The sequence below is a fragment of the Canis lupus genome, chromosome 17 (assembly GCF_003254725.2).
Source record: "Canis lupus dingo isolate Sandy chromosome 17, ASM325472v2, whole genome shotgun sequence".
Classification (NCBI taxonomy): Eukaryota; Metazoa; Chordata; class Mammalia; order Carnivora; family Canidae; genus Canis; species Canis lupus.
In genome coordinates this window covers 57,056,794-57,083,213 of record NC_064259.1, presented here as the reverse complement: position 1 = coordinate 57,083,213, position 26,420 = coordinate 57,056,794, and the positions used below count along the sequence as shown (strand labels likewise).

Below are 26,420 nucleotides of genomic sequence, written 5' to 3'. Positions count from 1 at the left end.
AACTCATAAGTAAAGTATTCAGAAGGATATCACCCCTGTAGTAGGGAAAGTCAGTCCCTATATGAAATGTTGCTTTGGCTCTATCAAACAAAGATTAAAAACAATACCTGAAAGGATCAAATTGTTTCCAAATAAGTTAACTATGTCCCCAAATAAAGCTCAAGAATATTTATAGAAATATAATATTATCTAGCATCTAGCAAGTAAAATGTTCAATGTGTGACAGCTAATAAAATATTACAGGTATATAAAGAAGCCGGAAAATATTCAATACTGAGTATGGAGAGAAAAATTAATCACTCTAAGTATAACTAGAACCAACACAGATATTAGAATTAAAATATTTATTATAGCTTTCCATATGTTTAAGAAAGTAGAAAGATTGATCAGATTAGGTAACATACATTTTTTAAAGACAAATCAAACTTCTAGAGTTGAAAAAGCCAGTATCTGGATGAATAATGAACTGAATGGGATTACTATTAGATTAGACACTGCAGAAGATAAGGTTAGTCAACTTGAAGACACAGCAATAAAAATGATCCAAAATTAAACAGTGACAAGAGACTGGAAAAATGAAAAGAGAACAGCGTGTCAGTGATATATGGGAAAATTTCAATTGATACAATTTTTGGGTAATTGGAGTCCCCAAAGAAAATTAGGTAGAAGGGGCAACAAAGAATTTTTGAAGAAATAATAGCTTAAAATTATCCCAACTTTAATGAAAATTATAAGCATAGAGATCTAATAAGCTCAACAAAAAAATCAAAGCACACACACACACAAAGAAAATAACTGCATCAGACTTCATTATAACTAACTGCTTAAGATTAATGAAAAAGGGATGATCCTCAAGGCATTAAAGGGAAAACAGACCCATTTTATATAGAGAAACAAAGATAATGAGAGCAGAATTCTCATTAGAAAAATTGCAAGCTAAAAAACAGCATAGCAACATCTTTAAAGTACTGGAAGAAACAAAAACACAAAAATAAAAGAAATAATAACATATTGAAAGAAAAAATAAAAGCAGTTATCTAGAATTCTATAACCAGCAGAGTAGACTTTTCTGTGCAACTTGTGCGCTTGTATAGGGTCCTGTGCTCAGAGGACTGCGTTTGGTTTAATGTTCTGCTATTGATGGCTTGGAATTCTGTTTTCTTTTTTATAAGGTTTTATTTTTAAATAATCTTTACACCCAATATGGGGCTTAAACTTACAACTCTGAGATCAAGAGTTGTATGCTAAAAAAAAAAAAAAAAAAGGGATCCCTGGGTGGCGCAGTGGTTTGGTGCCTGCCTTTGGCCCAGGGCACGATCCTAGAGACCAGGGATCGAATCCCACATCGGGCTCCTGGTGCATGGAGCCTGCTTCTCCCTCTGCCTGTGTCTCTGCCTCTCTCTCTCTCTCTCTATGACTATCATAAATAAATAAAAGAAATTAAAAAAAAGAGTTGTATGCTCTACCAATTGAGCCACTCAGGTATCCTAATGGGTTGGAATTCCCCGTCAGTTATTAGTCCTTTGATATTTGTAGAATCTGTAGTGATGTCATCTTTCTCATTCCCAATATCCCCAATAGTCCTTATCTATCATAAGGAAATATATCATATCATATTTTTTTGTTTGATAAACTTGACTAGAAGTTTATCAGTTTTATTTACCTTTTCAGAGAACTGGTTTTGGCTTTATTAATCTTCTCTATTTTTTCCTCTCTTTTCGGTTTATTGCTTGATCCTTTATTGTTTCTTTCTTCTGCTTACTTTGAATTTCATTTGCTCTTACTTTTCCAGTTTCTTAAAGTGGATGCTTAGATCATTAAGAACTTTCTTTTTTAGTGCCATAATTTTCTTCCAAGTACTGCATTAGCTCTATCCACAAATTTTGATATCTCATGAATTTATCTTCACTCACTTTTTCATTTCAGTTTTAGTTTCTTCTCCTGAGTTATGATAAACAAAAATGTGTCCAGATACTGTCATATGTCCCTTATGAGGCACAGCTGAGAACCATTAGCCTGAATAAATGGAGTACGTACCATGTGTATGGATCAGGAGATTCAATATTGTTAAAATACCAATTCTGTAGGCTTAGTGTAATCCCACTTAAATTACCAGCAGGACTTTTGTCTGTATTGAGGAGTAGATTCTAAAATGTATATGAGAATACAAAGGACTTAGAATAGCCAAAATGATTTAAAATAAGAAGGATAAAGTTGGAAGATTGACACTACATGATCTTCAAACTTAAAAAGGACTGCTGTGATCAAGATCATATGGAGTGGGATGAGGCATCAGTGGGAGTGGTTGGGTGGCAGGAGGAGCTATATGGGAGCTAAAGCTACCAATTAAACTGATGAAGATAACCTCCCCAAAGCACTGAGATATCATGGCAGAATCCATGGGGGTGGGGGGAAGAGGCCACCAGGGAGCCTGGCCAGGATTGGTGAAGTTCTGGGCAAGAAGCTGGAGGAAGGGGCTTTGACAAGGCTTATATGGTCCTTGGCCAGTTTCTGGTGCTAAGGAAGATGAAGATGTCTTCCGGGAATGGATGAAGGACACATGTGGTACCAATGCCAAGCAGTCCTGGGACTACCTCAAGGGCCTTCTAGAGTGGTACAGTGCCTTCTTGTGAGGCTCTTTGGGGAGCCTCCAATCCCTAGCCCCAGCATTGAGTTTCCAGAGTTTGCAGGACATGGGGACTCCTCCCCATCCTCTACAAAGGAAGAGATTGCTGTTGTCATATTCACCTGTGATGTACTACAAGGTCATTGGGAGTTCTTTCCCCTCACCATTTCAATTTTTTTTTTTTTGAATTCTTGCTCTTGCATGCATCTTCTTTCTCCTCCCTTGCCAGTTTCATGTCAACAATTATCAGCTTTTCCAAATGGATTCCTGGCTTTTCCCTCACTCCCACTTCCATCTCTGGTCTGTCTTATGCTATTTGGCTCCTTTTTTGGCAAGAAGAGGCACTGTCCTTATAAAGTTTTTTTTTTAATCAATAAAGTCAGTGGCTTTCAAAAAAAAAGACAAGACAATATGGTATTGGTCTTAAAATAGACAAATAGATCAATAGAAAATTCTGACATAGACCTATATATATTTGATCAATAGATTTCAATAAAAGTACCAAAGCAATTAAATGGAGAAAGAACAGAGTTCTCAACAAACAGTGCTTGAACAAGTAGATATCTATCTGTAAAAAATGAACCCTCATCAATATCTTGTACCACATACAAAAGTTAACTCAAAATGAATCATAGACCAAGTGTAAGATGTAAAACTATAACATTTCTACAAGAAAATATAGGAGAATATTTTGGTGATACTGGGTTAAGCAATAGTTTCTTAGATATGACATTAAAAGCAAAAATCCAAAAAAGAAAAATTTGGTAGTTTGCACTTACTTTGGCAAAATTTATGAATATTTGGTCTTCAAAAGACGTTTATTAAAATGGAAAGACGAGATAGATTGGGAGAGCATATTTACAAAGTACCTCTATAATAAAGACTTGTATCTCTAATACATAAGAAAATCCCAAATTTAACCATAGAAAAGCAAACAACTCAATAAAAAACTAGGCAAAAGATTTCAACAGACACTTCACCCAAAATATATGGATGGTAATTAAGTATATAAAAAGATGTTCAACATTAGCAATCACTAGGACAATGCAAACCAAAATCATAAGATACCATTTCACACACACTAGAGTGCTCTAATAAAAAAGACAATAGTAAGTGGTGATAAGAATGTGGAGAAACAGGAGCCTTCATATATTGCTAGTGGGAATGTCAAAGGATACAACCCCTTTGAGAAAGAATTTGGTGGTTTCTTAAAATATTAAACATATGCCTACTGTTCTACTACTAGAAATTTACCTACAAGAAATGAAGGCATGTGTCCACGCAAAGACTCGCACATGAATGTTCACAGCAGTGTTATTTGTAATAACCAAAAACTGGAAGCAACAGGTGGTGAAATAATCAACCTGCGGCATATCCATACAAGAGAATACTACTCAGCAACAAAAGAAAATGTACTATTGATATCCATGACATCATGGAGAAATATCAAAATAATTATGCTGAGTGAAAGAAGCCATACCAAAACAAAGATTACCTATTATGTGATTTCATTTATATAAATTTCTAGAAAATGCAAACTTACATATAGTGGCAGAACGCAGCTTAGTGGCCTGTGTGTTAATGGGGGAAAGAAGGAGAGAGGGTTATAAAAGGGAAGAAGGAGACCTTTTGGGATGATGAGCATGTGATAATTTCACATATGTCAAAACTTTTCAAATTGTACACTATAAATTTGCCCAGTTTGTTTTATGTCAATTATACCTCAATAAAGAAGTAACAAAATAATAATTACAAAAAGATAGATGGCTAAAGAGACATACTGGCTGAAGTTTGATGTTAGGAATTTAACCTTCTCTGACATCATTCCCCCTACAATTGTCTGCTGGTTCCAGGCCATCTACCTAGAACATGCAATCTGGGGGTGCCTGGGTGACTCAGTGGTTAAGCATCTGCCTTTGGCTCATGCCAGGATCCCAGGGTCCTGGGATCGAGGTCTGCATTGGGCTCCCTGCAAGGAGCCTGCTTCTGCCTCTGCCTATGTCTCTGTGTTTCTCATGAATAAATACTATCTTTAAAATAAAATAAAATCTCCTTTAAAAAAAATGCAATCTGCTAGGGTTTAAAAGTGTACCCTGAGACAGATTGCCATCAGCTGGCAACTCACTTAATTTCTCTTTTTAAATAATTGCATACTTGAAATAGGATCACTTTTGAATTAAATCCTCATTGAAAAGTTCTATCAAAGCATGGGTCTCATTTCAAGAAAGCATTTTCCCAGGGCTGTACATTTTTTTATCCCTTTGCTAAAATTTGCTTCCCACCCAACCCTGGCTTCATTGTTTTGCCAGGCCAGATAAAATTCACCTCTTGTGTATGTGTGAAGCCCTCTCTGGTCCTCTGCTTCTTTGAACTACATTTAGTAGCCATTAATCACCTAGCTCATATTGCCAGCACATAGGGGCTATACCTTCCCTACCCCCATCATGAATTTTACCTAAAGGAAAGTAAGTCTTGATGTCTAAAATGTAAACTTTACAAGGAACACAAACTGGTTCAGAGAAAAGATATGCCAACACTTAAAAAGAGACACAAGGATTCCCAAGCCAAATAGATTGTTACCTAATTGAAAACATTAGCATGTCAGAAATAGACAAAAAAGGAGTACGTAAGAAGAGAGGTTGACCATTAATGTCACTCACCATCCAGGGAAGAAAGAATTCTTTTGTTTCCCTTGTTCATTCTGTTTAAAGCTATTCCATTTCTAAAATCTGGAATCCATTGATTGCTTTCCCTTGTTCTAAATTCATTTCAAAAACAATCTTAGGTCTTAATTTGTTTTCCAAATGCAGTGAGTATGCCCAGAGACCTCACTAAAGTAACAGAAGAGGGTCTAGTTCCTTGAGATGTTAGAATCCTCCTAATAATTTGCCTTTCTGGGCAAATTATTAATCCACAGTAGCCTTGTGGATTTGTTTAATACCAGCCTGAGAAACAGATTCCACAAGGTAAAGACCAGATCCTAACATATTTTCCAAGATAATATCACGTTGTATGACCTCTTGGGATACAGTCTGCTTCCCCTGAAGAGGTTCTTTAATTAATTTGTTTGTTTATCATTTCCATAGTTCATATTTATGCTACAGCACTTACTCCATTCTATAGTTTAATGAGCATAGTTTACAGCTATAGATTCTGAGCTACTTGAGGGTCATCCTGCATCCAGTTTTGCACTGACCTCTACCATCCTTGCTCAACAAATAGCAGAATTAATTGAATCTGGATAATGTGCAGAGGTGTCCTCTTCCATTTTTAAATTGACTTGACAGAAAAATTGAACATCCAAAACACCCCTTCCCAAGCACAAGCCTCTACCACTCAGAAACTGCAAGTACTATAGATAAGACAGGTATGTTTTTGAAAGTAAAGGGGTGCCCCTCTGGCTCATGGGTGAACATGAAACTCTTGATCTCAAGCCCCACTTTCAGTTGGTGTGGAGCCTATTTAAAAATAAATAAATAAATAAACAAACAAATAAATAAATAAATGCTACACATTCCTAGAGAACTGATTTTTTTTTTTTAATTTTTATTTATTTATGATAGTCACAGAGAGAGAAATAGAGAGAGGCAGAGACATAGGCAGAGGGAGAAGCAGGCTCCATGCACAGGGAGCCCGATGTGGGATTCGATCCCGGGTCTCCAGGATCGCGCCCTGGGCCAAAGGCAGGCGCCAAACCGCTGCGCCACTCAGGGATCCCCTGATTTTTTTTTTAAATAGAGAATGCATGTGTGCATGAGCGTGCAAGCAGGGAGGGGCAGACGTAGAAAGAGAGAATCCCAAGCAGGTTCGACACTCATTGCAGAGCCAACATATGGCTCAAACTCACAACCCTGGGATGATGACCTGAGCTGAAATCATAAGTTGGAGGCTTAACCAACTGAGCCACTCAGGCACTCAAGAACTGATTTTTAAATGAGGGCCAGAGTAGCAGCAACCTCAGTGAAGTTCCTGACACTGCTTCATTTGGGAATTCCTGAAATGTTTAAAAACGTTTCAAGGCTCATCATTATATCAACTAAGATGTAGAGATTTGCCAGATGAATAACCATTAGGGAAATAATGAAAGTGTGCTATCTATTTTAACAATTAAAACACAACTAGAGAACCCTATAAACTTTTTGTTACCAAAGACAGTATGAAAAGTCACATTTTTATAAAAGGAGTCTTGATCTATTTTAAATTTTGCAATAGCAATGCTCCTTTTTATGAAAATAATTCACTCCAGTATGTATAAAACAGTTAAGAAGACTTTAAATTATAAATACATATTCACATGATTTTTTTTAAATTTCAAGCTTTAAAAAAATCCAAAGTAGTCTGTGAAAAATATTCAACACCACAGAGATACATTTAAGAAAAAGTAATTGTTTAGACTAAAATTCCACATTCTAAAAAAATCAAATAATGAGTGCTTCTTGCCTCCTTCCTTCTTTTTTAAAGTTATACTTTAAGGATTTTATTTATTTGAGAGAGAGAGAGAGAGAATGAGTATGGGGGAATGGAAGAGGGAGAGGGAGAGGGAGAAGAAGATTCAGCCCTATGTGGGGCTCCATCCCAGGACCACAGGATCATGACCTGACCCTCCTAGGTGCTCCCTCTTTTTTAAGTTTTTATTTTAATTCCAGTTAATGAATAGTGTTATATTAGTTTTAGGTGCTGCCTCATTCCTTCTTAAAAGCAGTCATCTTTTTATGAGTTTCTTAATAGAAATGATTCCTTTCTAGAAATAGAAATAGATTCCTTTAAGCACTGTTAACTAAATGTCTTTGACTCCTTTTTCTCACAGTGGACAGTATGATGAATAAATACAATTAAGTGTGAATAAACTAGTTTCTCAGTTCACAAATAAAGCCTAGTCCTGAACACAGAAAGCAGTTTCCATTAATATCTAGTTCTGTAGTTAATCCTCAAAAGATCGAAACTGTGATTTTTTAAGCATAGGAAACGAGGCCTAGGGAAATCAAGCTCCTTTTTTTCACATCCTAGTTAGTTAACGGTAGCTTAGAGACTGAAGACACTCTTGCCTTGTAGTCTGATTTATGAGTACTGGGTTCCCATAAAAGAATAAGCTAAAAATGCCAAGACAAAGAAACGCTTATTTCAAAAATGGCCAATAGCACAATCTGTCTCTCCTCCCAAAACTCATATGCATGGCAGATTTTTGTGCTGCTAATGCTACATGAAGAAAATGTAGGCCTAATCTGTCCAGTCTTCCATCTCAGTGCAAAGGAAGGGGCTGAATTTAAGTGGAGCTTGTTCTGTACGGCCTCATCCGGCCAACAGGCAGAGCTCCAGCTCCCTCGGGCTCCGCAGGGGAAGAGAGCCCAGAAAGAAAGAACCATCACCAAACCCCACCCTGCTATATCTTAGGTAAATAAAAACCACGTAAATTAAAAAAACAAAAACAAAAAAAAGAGGGTGTAAGAGCAAGCAATGGGTGCTCCTTCAACGGTACACCCGTGCACATTTCCTGATCCTCTATCTCCTTTTGCTCGGTGTCCCTAATGCTTCCACCCTGGCATGGCTTCTGCATCCTGTGTTGATCTCTCCTTTGACTCGACCCATTAGGTATAGCCTTCAACTTCATGGGCACCGACAGAGCGGGTGTCAAGACCTGGGAGAGAGACGCGTTTCCCAAGCCTTAGTCCAGCACAATCCAGCAGCACATCTTTATTTCTAGGCAACTTCCCCACCGCTCTTCCCCCCTCTCCCCCGCCACCAGCGCATCGGCCCCCCAAGACCTCCTCCTGGGTGTCCTCCGACCCCGTCCAAGCTGCTGTGAGTCGGCGCCCATCCCTCCCGGGCGCGGGGTAGCCGGGCCCTGGGTCCCAGCCCCGCGCCCCGCGCCCCGCGCCCCGCGCCCCGCGCCCGCGCCGCCACCCCCCGGCTCCCGCAGCGCTCTCACCTCATCCAGGGTGCGGCGGCCGCCGCTGCCTCTTCCTCCTCGGCCGCCGCCGCCCAGCTGCCGGCCGCCTCGGGATGCCGTCGCTCCCGGCCCGGAGACTGCAGAGAGGGCTGCGGGGCTCGCGCCGCGTCCCCGGACCGGTAAGGCGCGAGGTGCGCGGGGCAGCGGCGGCGACAGCAGGACCCACCGTCCGCCCTCTTCATGGATTTCCCGGGCCCGACCGCGGTCCTCCTGGCCTCGGTCTTCCTACGGTCCTCCCGCGCCGCCCGGGAGCATCCTCCAGACGTGATGGTGGCGGAAACCTGCAAGGGCCAGGCCTCTTCCGCGGCTGCCTCTGCCACCTGCTCCGCCCAGACTGCTTCGGGGCCTCGCGCACAAACACCGCCGCAGCCTCCTCGCCCTCTCATCAACCCATTCTCTCTCCACCCACTACCTCAATCTGCAAACCTTTTCATCCCCGATAGCACTCCTTTTTGTCTTCCAATCTCCTCCAAGGTCACTGTCCTCAATTTCCAACCTTAAATGTTTCTCTTTTTCTCACGCCCTCTCCCTGTGATTTCCTGGGTTTTGCCTTCCTCCTCCCTCCAACTCAGTCATCTTTCTTTGCTCAGAGTCACTATTTTTCCAGGCCCCTGGCTAACCCCATTTCTCCTGCTTTCCCTCTTTTTCCCTCTTAAAATCTTTTTTTCCCTCTCAATTTTCCCTTTTGTTGTTGTAAAAACAAACAAACAAAACCTTTCCCCCAGAAAAAACACAGTTTTTCTTTCTTTCCCTTGAGACTCTGATTTCCATTTTTCATAAAGAACTCAAAGTATAGATCACTTGATCTCCAATATCAAGTCAAGGGGATGTATTCATGGTTTTAAAAAAGTTCGTAGGTCAAATAAATCCTCCACTTAATGTTCTTTCTGAAAAGCCCTTTCTTATATCCCAGTGTCCTCTAACAACAGAAGCTATTCAGAATCTAGCAGAGCGGAATGCTTCTGCTGCACTATATACTCACGGCTTGCAACAGAGGTTCATCTTGGTAGTAGGCACCATGGATCTCAAAGTTTACAGGCAAAAGTCAATATGGACTGTTGATGGATTCAGTGTAAACAAAGAAACTCATTCTTAACACATTTTCCTCCCAAACCTGCTGTTCAGTCCTCCCCCCCCCCCCTTTTTTTTAACCCAATACTATCATTCACCTGGGCACGGTCAGAGACTTATGTCTCTCACTCATTCGCCTCATCCAGTCTTTAATTCTACTTCTTTACTATTTCTTTGAGTGTTCCCTCCAATCAGGATTCCAAATGTTTCCAGAAAATGGCACTATCAGGTATCTCACCATTCGTTCTTTCAAACCTCCCAGCTTAATCTGTCTTTACCTCTGTTTTCCCTTCAACCTATCTTACCTGGGCAATTTACCCTACCATTCCCATCTCTGCTAGAGACTCTTAATTATCTTCTGTTGTCTTTATATCTTTGGCATCACTTTCTCCATTAAGTCCACCCCTCTGCTATAAACATCCCCAAGTCTCCTCATGCCTAAAATAGAGTCCTCCCACCTCAACCTCTAACCACCATCATCTCTGGCTTCCCTTCATAACCAACTTGCTTAAATACACTGTATTCATTTGATAGCTATACTTCCTGATTCCCATTCATTCTTTACCACATCATTCTTTGCAACCCGGCTTCTTATTACTTAGACAAAGCTGTTCTCCTAGCCAACTGACTTTGGCTTTGCCCACAGAAAGGCAGTAGGTTCGATATAACATACAAAATAAAAGTAATGAATTTCCTTAATTTTTTGAGATTCTTTTATTTATTTTTCATGAGAGACACAGAGAGAGAGGCAGAGACATAGGCAGAGGGAGAAGCAGGCTCCTCAAGGGGATCCCAATGTGGACTCAATCCTGGGACTCCGGGATAACACTCTGAGCTGAAGGCTGGGGCTCAACCACTGAGCCACCCAGGTGTCCCTTGAGATTTCTTGATTTAAAGAGAATATGCTATCTTAGTTGGTTCAGGCAGATAAGTAGTTGAGTGGAATAACTGTAAACTTAAAAGGTAAGAATTGCTAAAGCTCCCAGTTCCAGCCAGGATGGAGCAACATGCATTAGACTAACTCTTCCCCCTTGAGAGGGGGGTGGGATAGAATAGAAAATATAAATGTTTATAAATACAGAAATATAGAAAAACATAAAAATAACTCTTTGAAGAAACTGAAGGATAATCAAAGCAGGCAGGGCTTGAATCTCTATGATTCTTTTTTTTTTGTATATTTTTTTATTGGAGTTCAATTTGCCAACATATAGCATAACACCCAGTGCTCACCCGTCTAGTGCCCCCCTCAGTGCCCATCACCCAGTCACCCCCACCCCCTGCCCACCTCCCTTTCCACCACCCCTTGTTTGTTTCCCAGAGTTGGGAGTCTCTCATGTTCTGTCACCGTCTCTGATATTTCCCACTCATTTTCTCTCCTTTCCCCTTTATTCCCTTTCACTATTTTTTATATTCCCCAAATGAATGAGACCATATAATGTTTGTCCTTCTCCGATTGACTTACTTCACTCAGCATAATAGTTCCATCCACATTGAAGCAAATGGTGGGTATTTGTCATTTCTAATGGCTGAGTAATATTCCATTGTATATATAGACCACATCTTCTTTATCCATTCTTCTTTCGATGGGCACCGAGGCTCCTTCCACAGTTTGGCTATTGTGGACATTGCTGCTATAAACATTGGGGTGCAAGTGTCCTGCCATTTCACTTCATCTGTATCTTTGAGGTAAATCCCCAGCAGTGCAGTTGCTGGGTCATAGGGTAGTTCTATTTTTAACTCTTTGAAGAACCTCCACACAATTTTCCAGAGTGGCTGTACCAGTTGAATCTATATGATTCTGAGAGAGAAGAACATGAAGTGAGACATCTGGGTGGCTCAGCGGTTAAGCATCTGCCTTCTGCTCAGGGAGTGATCCTGGAGTCATGGGATTCAGTCCCACATAGGCTCCCTGCATGGAACCTGCTTCTCCCTCTGCCTGTGTGTCTGCCTCCCCCCTCTCTCTGTGTCTCTCATGGATAAATAAATGAAATCTTTTTTTTTAAGGGGTGCCTGTGTGGTTCAGTGTGGTTGAGTGTCTGCATTTGGCTCAAGGTGTGATCCTGGAGTTCTGGGATAAAGTCCCACATCAGGCTCCCTGCAAGGAGCCTGCTTCTCCCTCTGCCTGTGTCTCTGCCTCTCTATGTGTCTCTCATGAATGAATAAATAAATAAAATCTGAGAGAGAGAGAGAGAGAAACATGAAGTGAGCTCCATATTCACCCTAAAATTTTTCTCCTGAGCAGATTTTCCAAATTAGATACTAGAAAACAAAAGCCAAGTAAAAGCTGGCAGTACTACTGGGCTGAATAGTCAAAGGCCAAAGTTTGGGCTGTTGAAGTGGCTGGGACTTGAGGGAGAACTCCCAGGGAAAGAAGAATGGCAGAGAAGTAGTTCAATTGCCCAGTGCAATTCCCCTCAGGTAGTGGCCAGTTGTAAAGCCCAACATACACAAAGCATATCCCAGAACCAAACCAATCAGAACAAAACCTACACCAGAAAACAGCAGTTTATTTATTTTTTTTAAAGATTTTATTTATTTATTCATGAGAGACACACACACAGAGAGAGGCAGAGACACAGGCAGAGGGAGAAGTAGGCTCCATGCAAGGAGCCCGATGTGGGACTCGATCCCAGGTCTCCAGGATCACACCCTGGGCTGCAGATGGCACTAAACCTCTGTGCCACCGGGGCTGCCCAGAAAACAGCAGTTTAGAGGCTAATGAGCAAAGTAGAGATTTCAGCACCCAGTGATGAAGGATAGTTGGAAGGCAGACAGGGAGGGACAAGGGACCTCATGCCCTAAGAGGAAACCACTCTTTTATTTGACAGAGCAAGCAAGGGGGAGGAGAGAGAAAGAGGGAGAAGCCAACTCCCCATTGAACAGAGGGTCCAACTCGAGGCTCTATCCCAAGATCCTGGGATCATGACCTAAGCCAAAGGCAGATGCTTAACCACTGAGCCACCCAGGCACCCCTAGAAGGAATCACTCTTTAAAGGATTTTACACTGCTGGAAGGAGCTCTTCCCCTCCCCACCTGATAGATAGATGACAAAAACCTGATTGGATGACAGGCATTGCCTGGAGGGTTAATCAGATTAAAATGGCCCACCAATAAGCCCACAAAACCCCCTATACTTAGAAATTCTGGTGGCAACCCTCTCAGGTCCCCTCCCTCCTTAGGATCTTTGTACTATCATTTTGCTACCACTCAATAAACTTTGCTTTGCTGCCCACCACACTGTCTGGTCTACCTCTTCATTCTTCGAAGTGGCCTGACCAAGAACTGTGAGCACTGACACAGAGAAAAAAAATCCTGTAACACTAACACAACTTGGAATTCAAGCCTCTCCAAGATAAAGAGAACTCCAGGGCTTTCAGTTGAGACCCAAAAAAGGCTGTACTCTTAGATTAAGGGTGATACAGTACTGAGATAGAATAGATCTAACAAAGCTGAAAGCCAAGTCTTTACAAGAGCAAAGTGATCCACTGGTATTCCTTATGCCTATCAGAACATAACTCTATGGAGGTAGATAACACAACCTCTGAAATTTTTTCCTCCACAATGTCAAAGATACAATATAAAATTATGAGGCACGTGAAAAACCAAATCCAAATGGCTAAACATGAGGAGAAAAGTTAACAGAAGCAGACCCAGACATTAGAATTGACATGAGCTTAAATAACTATGACTAAATAGGCTTAATAAAAAAGAGGAAAATATGTGCAAAGATTAAAAGATAAATAATTTATTTCAATATAGAATTGGAACTTATTAAAAAACAGATGGACATTCTAAATATAAAAATACAATAACTGGAAATAACCCATTGGTGTGTTCAACAGCAGTCTGAATGTAGCAGAAATCAGCATTTGTGAAGTGGATGATAGGACAATAGAAAATTTCAAAATGAAGGACAGAAAAAGGGGAGGAAAAAGCAGAGCATAACAGGCATTTGGTGTACAGTCAAAAGGTATATGTGTAATTGTAGTTTCTGGATTAGAGGAGAGAGAGAATGGGCTAGAAGCAATACTTGAAGCAGTAAAGACCAAGAATTTTCTAAAACTGATGAAAGACATTGACTTCTCAGGTTCCAGAAGTTTAGCAAACCCCAAGTAGAATAAATCACCAACACATCTCAGAAATATTAGAAGCAGTTGCAATTTAGAAATTTGATGAAGGCAAATCTGCCATTGAAACAAAGAGGAGGGATCCCTGCGTGGCTCAGTGACTGAGCACCTCCCTTCAGCCCAGGGCATGATCCTAGAGTCCCAGGATCAAGTCCCACATTGGGCTCCTTGCACAGAGCCTGCTTCTCCCTCTGCCTGTATCTCTGCCCCTCTCTCTGTGTGTCTCTCATGGATAAATAAGTAAAATCTTTTAAAAAAGAAAGAAAGAAAGAAAGAAAGAAAGAAAGAAAGAAAGAAAGAAAGAAAGAAAGAAAGAAAGAAAGAAAGAAAAGAGAAAAATCCTGACCAGGAGGCAGGTCTCATAGACCAAATCAATTCCTTAGCTTTTATGCAGTGGCAGGAGTCATTGCATAAAGGAATTGAAAAGGAAGATACACAAGAAAGGATGGAAATTATGTCACTAAACAGAGCCTACCCTCAAATCAGCCCTTGGGTGTCAGAAGAAGAGGGAGTCCAAAGGGAGAAATGAGAATGAATAGGTTGGATTTGCTGGTAGAAAATAAAAATCAATAAGCTCATTAAGCCATAGTTAGTAACTAAACTGAGACTACCAAACCTGTAAATTTCAAAGTTTTGTATAACAAGGCAGGAAGATCTCAAGTGTCCTACCCAGAAAGAGGAAATTATCTCTATAGGGGATTTCCACCTCCACCTGTCACATATTAAACACAGTACCATAAACCATTGAAACTACATTTACAAGTCACAGGTTCAGATAACTGGCTTAACATGATTGGTAAGCCAGAGAGGCTAAAGCTGAAAAGATTTTCTCTTCTTTCTCAACATTGAATTTCTGCTATGATGTTTGGAAACAGCTATGTGGTTCTGAGTTGTCCCAAGAATTAAACTGGGTTCTGGTAACATAATTTTGTTTGGGTAGCCCTATGGCCTTGGAATTGACTTAAATTTTTTTTTGGGGGGGGGTTGTTAATATTAAGTGTCCTATTACATTTTGGATTGTTTTAAAGTGAGAGACACCAGAAATTTTGATTGAATTAATTCAATCTAACGATATTATAGAAAATATGCGGTAAAAACAGCTAAAGCTATAGCTGGTGAAAGAATCCTGATTCTACACAGGCACCTGATTGAAAATTCTGCAGGCTGACAAAATGTGGAAGCAACCCAAGTGTCCATTGATAGATGAATGAATAAAGAAGATGTGGTGAATGTATACATTCATGGAACATTACTCAGCCATAAAAAAGAATGAAATCTTGCCATTTACAATAACATGGATGGATCTAGAGCATATAATGTAAGTGGCATAAGTCAAAGAAAAATAAATACCATATAATTTCACTCATTTATAAAATTTAAGAAACAAAACAAACACAGGGTACCTGGGTGGCTCAGTCAGTTAAGCATCCATCTCTTGGTTTTGGCTCAATGCATGATCTCATAGGTCATGTCATGGAGCCCATGTCAGGCTTGTGTTCAGTAGGGAATCAGCTTGAGATTCTCGCCTTCTGCCCCTTCCCCACTCATGAGCACATGCGCTCTCTCTCAAATAAATCTTAAAAAAAAAAAAAAAGAACGCAGAAAAAAAAGAGAGAAACAAAAAACAAGAGTCTCAAATACAGAGAAAAAACTGGTGGTTACCAGAGGGAAACTGGGTGGAGGACGTGGTTGAAATAGGTGAAGGGAATTAAGAGTACACTTACCCTGATGAGCACTGGGTAATGTAAAGAATTGTTGAATCACTATATTGCACACCTGAAACTAATATAACATTGTATGTTGAGTATACTGGAATTGAATAAATTAAAAAATAATAAAACAAATTAAAGTAAATAAAAATTTAAAAAGAGAATTCTGAGGGTACCTGACTGACTCAGTCAAAAAAGTATGCAACTCTTGATTCAGGGTCATGAGTTCAAGCCCCATAGCATTTATAAATAAATGCACTTAAAAAATTTCTTCTCAGACTGAGTAGAATAAGTAATTGCAGAATAACATTTGTATTTATTTTTATTTTATTTTTTCAGAATAACATTTTTATATTTTAATTTCTGTGAGCTTTAAGGATTCTGGATTTTCTATGGGGTTTAATTTATAAATGGGAGGAGATTTAATCTCTTAATTTTTCTTCTGGAAACCTGATAATGAAAAAAAGTTAATATTCAAATTTGAAATATCTTTTGATATTATATAATTTTAGTGTGTCTCTCTTGACATTTATTTCATTACATGATTTGTAGTATACTATGTTAGATAACAGGTTAATAGTTTAACTTGGTAAAAAGAATTTCTTATTTTCATTATTCATATTTCATTGAATATGAATATTTCATATTTCATTATATTTGGTAATTATCTAATGACATATGATGTTGAATACATGTTTGTTTAGTATCTGTAGTTCTTCTTTAATTAGATATTTGCTCAGATCTTCTGCTCACTTAAGTGGGTTGTTTTATTCTTTTATTGTTGAGTTCTAAGTGTTCTTTATTTTAGAAAAGAATTATTTGTTAGCAAATGTACTTAGTAAATATTTTCTCCCAGTCAGTAGTTTGTCTTTTCATTCTCTTGGCAGGGTCTTTCACAGAGCAGAAGTATTTAATTAAAATTAAATGTAGTTCAATTTATCAATTCTTTCGTTCATGGCTCATATCTGTGTTGTAACTAAGGAACTGTCACCACAGCTAACGTCACCTAAATTTTCTCCTATGTTATATTCTAGGCATTTTCTAGTTTTGCTTTTATATTTATATCTATGATATATTTTAACTTAATTTTTGTGAAAGGTATAAGTACTGTATTTAGATAATTTTGCATGTGATGTCCAGTTTTTCCTGCACACAATTTGTTGAAATGCTTATCTTCTCATCATTGATTTGCCATGCTCCTTTGTAAAAAATCAGTTGTCCAGGTTTGGTTGGTCTACTTTTCTGTTCTATTCTGTTCCACTGATCTATTTGTCTATTGTTTTGTCAATGTCACACTGTCTTGATACTCAGGTAGTGTTAGTTCTCTGACTTTGTTCTTCTCTTTCAATATTGTCTTGGTCTTTTGCCTCTCTATATAAACTTTAGAATCAGTTTGTGGATATCCACAAAATGACCCATGGCATTTTGATTGGGATTGCATTGAATCTTTAAATCAAGTTGGGAAGAAATGGCATCCTGACAATATTGAGTTTTCCTATCCATGAATATGGAATATCTTTCTATTTATTTGGTTCTTCCTTGAATTCTTTCATCAGTTTTTGGGTGTATTCCCAGAATCATGCAACCATCACTGCTATCTTATTTTAGAACATTTTGATCATCCCAGAAAGAAATCTTGTAGCTTGGTTGCCTGGGTGGTTCAGTCAGTTAAGTGTCTGCCTTCAGCTCAGGTCATGATTCCAGGGTCCTGGGATCAAGCCCTATGTTGGCTCCTTGCTCAGCAGGCTTTCCCTCTCCCTGTGCTGTGCTTCTCCCTCTCCCTCTGCCTGCCACTCCCCCTGCTTGTTCTCTCTCTCTCTCTCTCTCACCATTTCCATACTCATCACCTGCTCTCCCTCCTTTCAGTCCTTGGCAAGCACTAATCTACTTTTTGTCTTTATAGATTTGTTCATTCTGGGGATTTTATGTAAATGGAAGCATGTAATATGTAGTCTTGTTTTAATGATTTAATCATTTGGAGAGAAAGAGAGCACAAGTGTGAGGAGCAAGGGGAGAAGAGAGAATCTTAAGCAGACTCCATGCTGAGCATGGAGCCTGACATGGGGTTCAATCCCATGACCATTACATCACAACCTGACCTGAAACCAATAGTCAGATGCTCAACCAACTGTGCCACCCACACACCCCAATATGTAATCTTGCATATTTGCTTTTTCTCACTTAGTGTAATTTTTTCAAGGTTTTTTTTTTTCATTTTGTAGCATGTGCCAGTATTTCCTTCATTTTTACTGCCAAAAATATGTCACATTGTATGGAAATGCCATATTTTGCTTATTCATCAGTTGATGGACACTTGGGTTATTTCCACTTTTTGGCTATTATGAATAATGCTGCTATGAACATTCACATACACACTTTTGAGTGGACATGTTTTCAATTATTTTGGGTAGATATTTAAGAGTGGAATTGCTGGGTTGTATGGTAACCCTATGCCTAACTTTTTGAGAAAATGTCAAACTATCTTCAAAAGTGATTGCATGATTTTACATTCCCACCAGCAGTGCATGAGAGTTCCAGTCCCTGTATATTCTCACCAATATTTGTTATTACATGTCTTTTTGATTATAGCCATCCTGGTGGATATGAAGTGGTATCTCATGATGGTTTTGATTTGCATTTCCCTAATGGCTAGTGATGTGCTTATTAGATATTTGTATATCTTCTTTAAAAAAAATGATTTTATTGATTTATTTTAGAGGGAGAGAGAGAGAGAGCACAACTGGAGGGAGGAACAGAGGGAGAGGGAGAGAGAATCTCAAGCAGACTCCATTCTCAGTGTAGAGTCCAACATAGAGCTCAATCCCAGGACTCTGAGGTTATGACCTGAGAGAAAATCCAGTTAGACACTTAACTGCACTCCCAGGCACTCCTATATGTCCTCTTCGAAGAAATGTGTATTCAAATCCAGTACCTGAGGTACCTGACTGGCTTAGCTGGTAAAGCATGTGACTCTTGATCTTGGGATTGTGAATTCTACACGTTAGGTATAGAACTTACTCAAAAAAAAAAAATCCACTACCCATTCTTTAGTTGGATTGTTTGTCCTTTTGTTGTTGAGTTGTTAATAAGATATAGATATAGGTATCTATATATCTATATAATATCTATTATAATATATACAATGGATACAATTCTTTGACCTTATATATGATTTGCATATATTTTGTGGTTTGTCTTTTCACTTTCTTGATTATGTCCTTTGAAGCAAAAAAAGCTTTTACCTTTTGGTAAAATCCAACTTACCTATTTTGTCCTCCACCATGCTTTTGGTGTCATACTTAAAAACTAATGCTGAGGGGGCAATTGGGTGGTCCAGTAGTTGAGCCTCTGCCTTTGGCTCAGGTCGTGGTCCTGAGGTCTTGGGATTGAGACCCACATCAGGCTCCCTGCAGGGATTCCCTTGCCTGTCTCTGCCCCTCTCTCTGTGTCTCCTATGAGTAAATAAAATCTTAAAAAACAAACAAACTACTGCTGAGTCCAAGGTCACAGAGATTCATTCCTGTATTTTATTCTAAGAGATATATACTTTGAGGTCATATGTTTAGGTTGATGATCATTTTGAGGTAATTTTTATATATGGTGTGAGTTGGGGGGTCCATCTTCAATCTTTTACATGTGACTATCTAGTTGTACCAACATCATTTGTTGAGAAGACTATCCTTTCCCTCATAGAACTATCTAAGCACCCTTGTTAAAAATCAGTTGATAATAGATATACGGGTTTATTATGTATTTATGTATTGTTTATGTATTGTCAATTATATTCCATTGATCTATATATCTATCCTTATTCCAGTACCACACTGTTTGATTACTGTTACTTGTAGTAAGTTTTGAGGTTGGAAAGTGTGAGTTCTTCAACTTTGTTATTTTTTTCAAGATTGTTTGACTCTTCTGGGTCCTATGCATTTCTAGATGAATTCTAGGATGAGCTTCCAATTTTTGAAGAAAACAAAACAAAACAAAACAAAACTGGGGCACCTGGGTGGTTCAGTTGATTAACTGTCCAATTCTTGACTTCAGCTCAGGTCCTGATCCCATGGTTATGAGATCAAGCCCCATGTCAGATTTTGCACTGAGCATGGAGCCTGATTAAGATTCTCTCTGTCCCTCTGCCCTAACCTTTCTCTCTTTCTCCTTCTCTTAAAAAAAAAACAAACCCAGGGGATCCCTGGGTGGCGCAGCGGTTTGGCGCCTGCCTTTGGCCCAGGGCGCGATCCTGGAGACCCGGGATCGAATCCCACATCGGGCTCCCGGTGCATGGAGCCTGCTTCTCCCTCTGCCTGTGTCTCTGCCTCTCTCTCTCTCACTGTGTGCCTATCATAAATAAATTAAAAAAAAAAAACCCAGCTGGGATCATGATATGGATTGTAATGAACATGTAATTATTGTTATTTTAATAGTTACTTGGCAATTATTGTTATTTTAACCCCATTAAATCTTTCAATTCATGAACATGGGATGTCTTTCCACTTACTTAGATTTTCTTTAATTTCTTTCAACAATATTTTATAGTTCTCGGTCTATAAATCTTATACCTCTCTTATTAGAATTACCTAAATATTTCATTTATTTTATGCTGCTGTAAGTGGAATCATAGTCCTAATTTTATTTTTGGATTGTTCATTTCTAGTGCAATGAAATACAATTGATTTTTGCATATTGATCTTGTAGCCTACAACTTTGATGAATTCACTTTTTCTATTTTTTTGTGGATTCTTTAGAATTTTTTTAAAAATTTTATTATTTATTAATGGGAGACACACAGAGAGAGAGGCAGGGACATAGGCAGAGGGAGAAGAAGGCTCCCTGAAAGGAGCCTGATGTGGGACTCAAACCTAGGACCCCGGGATCATGACCTGAACCAAAGGCAGATGCTCAATCACTGAGCCAACCAGGTGCCTCTAGAATGTTCTTTTTTTTTTTTTCAAAAGATTTATTAATTTTTTTAGAGAGAGAGAAAGCACGAGTGTTGGGGGTGGAGAGGAGCAAAGAGAGAGAGAAGCAGACTCTTCGCTGAGCAGGGAGCTTGACTACCGGCTTCATACCGGTACCCTGGGATCATAACTGAGCTGAGGGCAGATGCTTAACCAGCTGCATCACCCAGGCACCCCAGCATTAGTGTTCTTTAAACATTTTCTGGAGTTCACAAGTTAAGGTATCTGGATGTGGACTTTTCCTTGTGGGAGATATTACTATTACTATTACCATTATTATTAATTCAATCTTTGTACTTGTTATAGGTTTAGTCAGGGTTTCTATTTCTTCTTGAATCAATTCAAGTAGCTCGCATCTTTCTCAGAATTTGTCCATTTCATCTAGTTTATCTAATTGGTTGGCACACAATTATTCGTTGTATTCCCCTATAGTCCTTTTTATATATTTTTTCTTTTTTTTTAAATTTTTATTTATTTATGATAGTCACACAGAGAGAGAGAGAGAGAGAGACAGAGACACAGGCAGAGGGAGAAGCAGGCTCCATGCACCGGGAGCCCGACGTGGGATTCGATCCCGGGTCTCCAGGATCGCGCCCTGGGCCAAAGGCAGGCGCTAAACCGCTGCGCCACCCAGGGATCCCCCCTATAGTCCTTTTTATTTCTATAATTTAGTGGTGATATCCCCTCTCTTATTTGTAATTTGACCCATGTTAAATAAAAGTTTGTCTCCCCATCAGCATTCCCAAACCCCAAAACCTATATAAATTTCCATTTGAGACAAATTTCAATTACAAAGTTATAACAGTTACAAAGATCAACTTAAACAAACAAATCATAAAATGCCTCTGTTGCAATTTGTGGTAAATGGTATTTGTATCCAGTTTAACCTGGATATAAACTATCTTCTTGACCCTTTTCCTTTATTCTTCTAAAAAGTGGTTTAAAAGTATACAAATTTTACTAGAGCTTCTGATAGCACCTACTACATAATATCAGTTTATCAGAGTCTTGAAGCATTTTAGAGGTTCAGTTAGGGCTTTTTATCTTATTGGTATTTTCAGATTTTCTCAGCAGCATTTTCCACCTTTTTTCATTAAGCATATTGAAGAAAAATAAGTAGTAATGTAAAACTTGCTCAAAATCAAACACATTCAGTAATGTGAGCTGAGGTTTTGCCACTTGTGGTGACAGAAATGATGGATGCCAACATAAATAACCATCCTATCTCCAGAGTAATATAAAAATCTAAAAAGTTTACTTTTGCAGCAATATTTTGTCATAAACTGAAGTACAACACAATCACAATGACGAGACTAAGAAGAAAGGCATTATATCATACAAAATTCTCAAAAGCCACATCTTCCACAAAACGCATATTTCAACACAACTTCTTCCCAGCTAAAGGCTGGCCGAAAGCCAACAGTTGGCAGTCTATGAGATCATCACAGCCACTTAACTAGAAGGAAGCAAAGGTGCTAAGATCATTGTAAGGTCTTGCACGGCCTAGTTCCCTCTTGGTGTAGGGCTGTACCCAGAGATAAGTGAATATTTTTGAGAGAATTCTGGTCTCAGTACAGGTACATCCCGGTTTGTTCTCTGCATGTGATAAGGAGCCTGCTGCCTCTTTGGGGGAAGGTCTGCTGTTTCCTAGCTAGTTGGGTAAGTCTGCCTAATTCTGGGGTAGAATGTTAGCAAGATATTTGGGTCATTACAGATCTCATGTTCCCCATCTGGTTTGATCAGTAATAAAAAATAGTAGCATTATTTCTCTACTTCCCAGTTTGATCTCAGTTTAGAAGAGGAAGAAAGAATTGTTGTCTAAAGCCCAAATTCAAAGCCGTCATTGTAATATTCTCAAGAAGCAACAGGCTGCATAAATAGTGAATAAAAAAGGACATTGCTTCTGGGATTTTGGTTCTTATTCACCTAAGGGCTTTGAGGTAGGCCTCCTTAGAGAAATGGCACATTGAACTCTGAGTTTGACTATCAGAGTTCCAGAATCGGAGGATCATACTCCCTAACAAAGTGGAGAGGAAAAGGTCCCACATCAGATAGTAATGGAGTGAAAGAGTGAGCTAGAGAGCAGGGAAAGGACAATCACATGGGACTAATTAACAAAAAATCTCATCTTTGTAAGATGTAGACTTCATCACAAGAAAGAATCAACAGCAAGTTTTTGTGCCCCATTTCATCACATTTAATGTCACAATGGATTCAGTTTTCGGGCAGATAGGGCTGAATGAGTCAAGCTGATAATTTCTTTTTCTTTTTTAAGATTTTATTTATTCATGAGAGACACACAGAGAGAGGCAGAGAGTCAGGCAGAGGGAGAAGCAGTCTCCCTCAAGGAGCCCGATGTGGGACTTGATCCCAGACCCCAGGATCATGCCCTGAGCTGAAGGCAGATGCTCAACCACCGAGCAACCCAGGCATCCAGGCTAATAATTTCTTAAAAAAAAAAAAAAAAAAAAAAAACAAGGAAGGATAACAGACACTAACAATAACTGAAATATCTGACCTTTATGATTGAAAAGAAAAATCACTTGGTGAGATAGTTGTTCACTAATTTCTGGAACACCGGTATGGATAGACAACAGAGGGTCCAATAAAGAAAAAGGAGCTGGAGGAATATGAGGGGGAAGCCAAGCCACAGTGGCAGTTGTTGAGACAACAAGTAGCTAAGACCAGGAACTTGCAATGGCTGCTAGGAAGACTCAACCCACTTGGACTCCATAGAAAGGGAGTAGGGCTGCAGTTCTGAGAGGAAATCTAGGTGGACACATGGGATTTTAGAAAACAATCATCATCCAAGGCTTTTATCATTCTAGACTGAGGAGTGAGAAGCAATGCGGGTAGAGCTGAGTTGGGGGTAATGGGAGAGAGACCGAGCCAAGTAGAATATAACCTCTACCAACAATGTTGGTTTCTCATGTTTCTCTTGTTTACCTTTGTATAAACCAGTACCTGCTATTCCTAGCCCATAGTGATTGAACAATAAATAATTTCGAAACTGATTGGATAAATGAAGGGAACGGTTGACAGATATGCCTTCACTTAGTAGAAAGTAGAAGGTTTGTGTCACTTAGCACAAACCATGAATTGTACTATGTATAACCAAGGTTTCCTTGCCCCAATCTATGAACATGTCATTCATTTGGTCATTTATTCAATAAATATTAATTGAGTATTTGCTAGGTTCCAGGTACAGGATACTAGACCCTGGGGAATAACATATGACTACTTTTTCTGCCCTGAAAGGATATGATTTAGAGGCTAGTAGGGGGGATCCCTGGGTGGCACAGTGGTTTGGCGCCTGCCTTTGGCCCAGGGCGTGATCCTGGAGACCCGGGATCGAATCCCATATCAGGCTCCTGATGCATGGAGCCTGCTTCTCCCTCTGCCTGTGTCTCTGCCTCTCTCTCTCTCTCTCTCTCTCTCTGACTATCATAAGTAAATAAATAAAAATTTAAAAAAAGAAAAGAAAAAGAGGCTAGTAGGGGAAGAAATCTGTTAAAAACTTTTTTTTTTTTTAATTGGGACCACCTGGATGGCTCATTGAGCATCTGCCTTTGACTCACGTTGTGATCCTGGGGTTCTGGGATCAAGTCCTGCATCGGGCTCCCCTCAGGAGGCCTACTTCTCCCTCTGCCTATGTTTCCGCCTCTCTCTGTGTGTCTCTCATAAATAAATAAATAAAATTCAAAAAAATTTTTTATTGAATAAAATGTTTTAGATGCTGTGGAAACTACTCTAACTATCCTTCTCATCCTCCCTCCTCCCTTCATCCCAACCTCATCAATCCGAAATTCCAACGGATGGACCACCTGGGCCTGCTCTCTGCCTGGTTTTCCTGACCAAGTGGGGAAACCAGACAGATGGCGATGAGAAAAGTCATTTCATGAGGTAGCTCCCAGAAGGCAGGGCAAACTTTGCTAAGGCTTCATATGTGAAACAGGCTATCTAAAGCAGTCATTATTTTAAATAGGGGACTTCACAGGACTTATGATGCATACTTTGTTCTTTTCTCCACCTCCCCCAAATCTTTGCTTTCACTTTCAGTGTCTGGACCATCTGTGAGGATGACACAGATAAGGTCTGTGAACGCTCTCAAGATTAAGAAGACAAATTCCTGCTTTCACGGAGCTCACACTGCAAGGTTTAGTCAGGGGTGATAACTGTAAATAACCACCAGCACAGACTGTAGGCACGGGAGGCTCCTAGTTGGAGGTAGAGCTCCTAGCCGGAGGGAGAGCTGTAAATTCTGGTGCTGCAGCATAGGAGTTGTGGACGAGAGAGGGGGTTGCCTCAGGGCAGGAGTTATTTACTAATCTGTAGGAAAGCATTTCAATTTTTTAAATCACCAGTTCATCCATACTAGTGCATATGATTGGATATCAGTCCAGATATAGTGGCTTTTTATTCTTCTGTCTGCCAAGAGCATCACCTCCTGAGAAATGCTTTTTTTCACCTATGCAATCATTCAATTCAAACAAGAGCTGGTATTTACTTGCAGACCTTTTCTAAGCAGCATAGTTTGGTTTCTGGGTAAATGTGGACACAGGTTGCGAAGACTGTTTTAACTCACCTTCCTTACCTAACTCGTATTTGGCGTCTAATTAGGCACTCAGTAATTAAGAATAAATGGACACAAGCCCCTGTTATTGCTTCCTCTGATCTCACTTGTAAAGCCTCTGCAAACTTCAGACCCAATGGTGGAAAATCTCATCCTTTTTTAGCAGCGTTATTTAAGTTTAGATATGTGGCTTACTTGGTTTCTTCAATAAGTTTTAAGAATTTGCTGGCAACTCTGGCTATACTATTCAAACTTCTGTTTATTTCCTTTTACTATAACGTTTACAGGTTATAGTACAGTACGTTTACAGGTCAAGATTCTTGTACTTTTACCATTTCACAGGTTCACAAAGAACAAGCTTTATAAATTCTAAAGTTCTAAACAAATGTTTCTTGATACCCTTTTTCCATTCATTGTGAAAGAGTCGACTACCTTCCATGTACTGATCACAGTGTTCACCATTATTACACAGTCTAGTATTGCTCAAAGGGCCAAAGGGCAGGAGCTCACAGGCAACACCTGTGTGTGAATGACATGATGCTGATCAAATTGGAAGCAAAAGTCACTCAGATTCCAGAGTTCCTGAGGCCTAAGTGTTGGGCAGTTTCATAAAGAGACAAACTCTGCCCTTCTCCTAATAGCTCATCAGTGACCTAAGAAGACCACTGTCCTCTCCCTGGAATTATAATTTTGGTGCATCTAAGAAGAAAAAAATAAAAGGTGTGAGTATGAATGTTGTTTCAAGAACAGGTTGCCCCAGGATGATCTCTATTAGTTAATTGGTTTTGCTTGTTGTTTTTGGTTATAAGTGACAGAAACTAAGCAAAAAAAAAAAAAAAAAAAAAGGATGGTGGATTTATTATAAAGGAATAATGGTGACTTATAGAATCCATAAGCAGGAATGCTTATCAGCTTTGGCAAGAGCCTAAAGCCAGGAACTAGAAAGAAGCTAGACATTTACTCCAAATCTGCTTCCCTCTGCATACGTGCTATATTCTTTACTTTCTGCTTCTCTCATGCACATAGTACCTTTGGTTAAAATATTTGCACTATTAATTATTCATTGCTAGAATTATTCCAGCAGAGGCTGAATAACCTTTTGAGATTATGGCAGAAGGTATGTCCTTGTTGAGTGAAGTTGTTAGATTAAGTTATATATATATGGGCTATTCTAAATGTAAGATACTATGGTTTTACCAGTTTAGGCTCCCATATACACAAGGATTGCCTTTCACTTTCTGTCACTGTTAATAGTAACATTCGATTCTTTGTCTTATCTATATCCCAGTCTTTCACCTTTCATGTGGAGTCAATTAGTAGGTCTTATTGGGTCTACCTCTCAAAAGCCTCTCAAGAAATAATACTAGTTTTCAGGCATCTGGGTGGCTCAGTTGGTTAAGCATCTACTT

General features: G+C 39.4%; 1 protein-coding gene across 23 annotated transcripts in view; it reads right to left on the bottom strand.

Moving 5' to 3' along the window:
• Positions 1–8,992, bottom strand: part of LOC112664092 (phosphodiesterase 4D interacting protein) — a 400,486-nt gene extending 391,494 nt beyond the window's left edge. For 15 of the 23 annotated variants that reach the window (XR_004806427.2, XM_049095449.1, XM_025453331.3 and 12 more), the window contains exon 1: positions 8,553–8,570. Coding sequence is in view for 22 of the 23 variants with exons in the window: in XM_049095449.1 (XP_048951406.1) it covers positions 8,553–8,557 (5 nt within the window). In the remaining variant the exon portion in view is untranslated. Of the gene's footprint in view, positions 1–8,552 lie in introns of all 23 variants that reach the window. The other 8 variants (XM_049095446.1, XM_035700992.2, XM_025453330.3 and 5 more) reach the window with 4 other exon arrangements.
• Between the last annotated feature and the right edge of the window lie 17,428 nt (positions 8,993–26,420).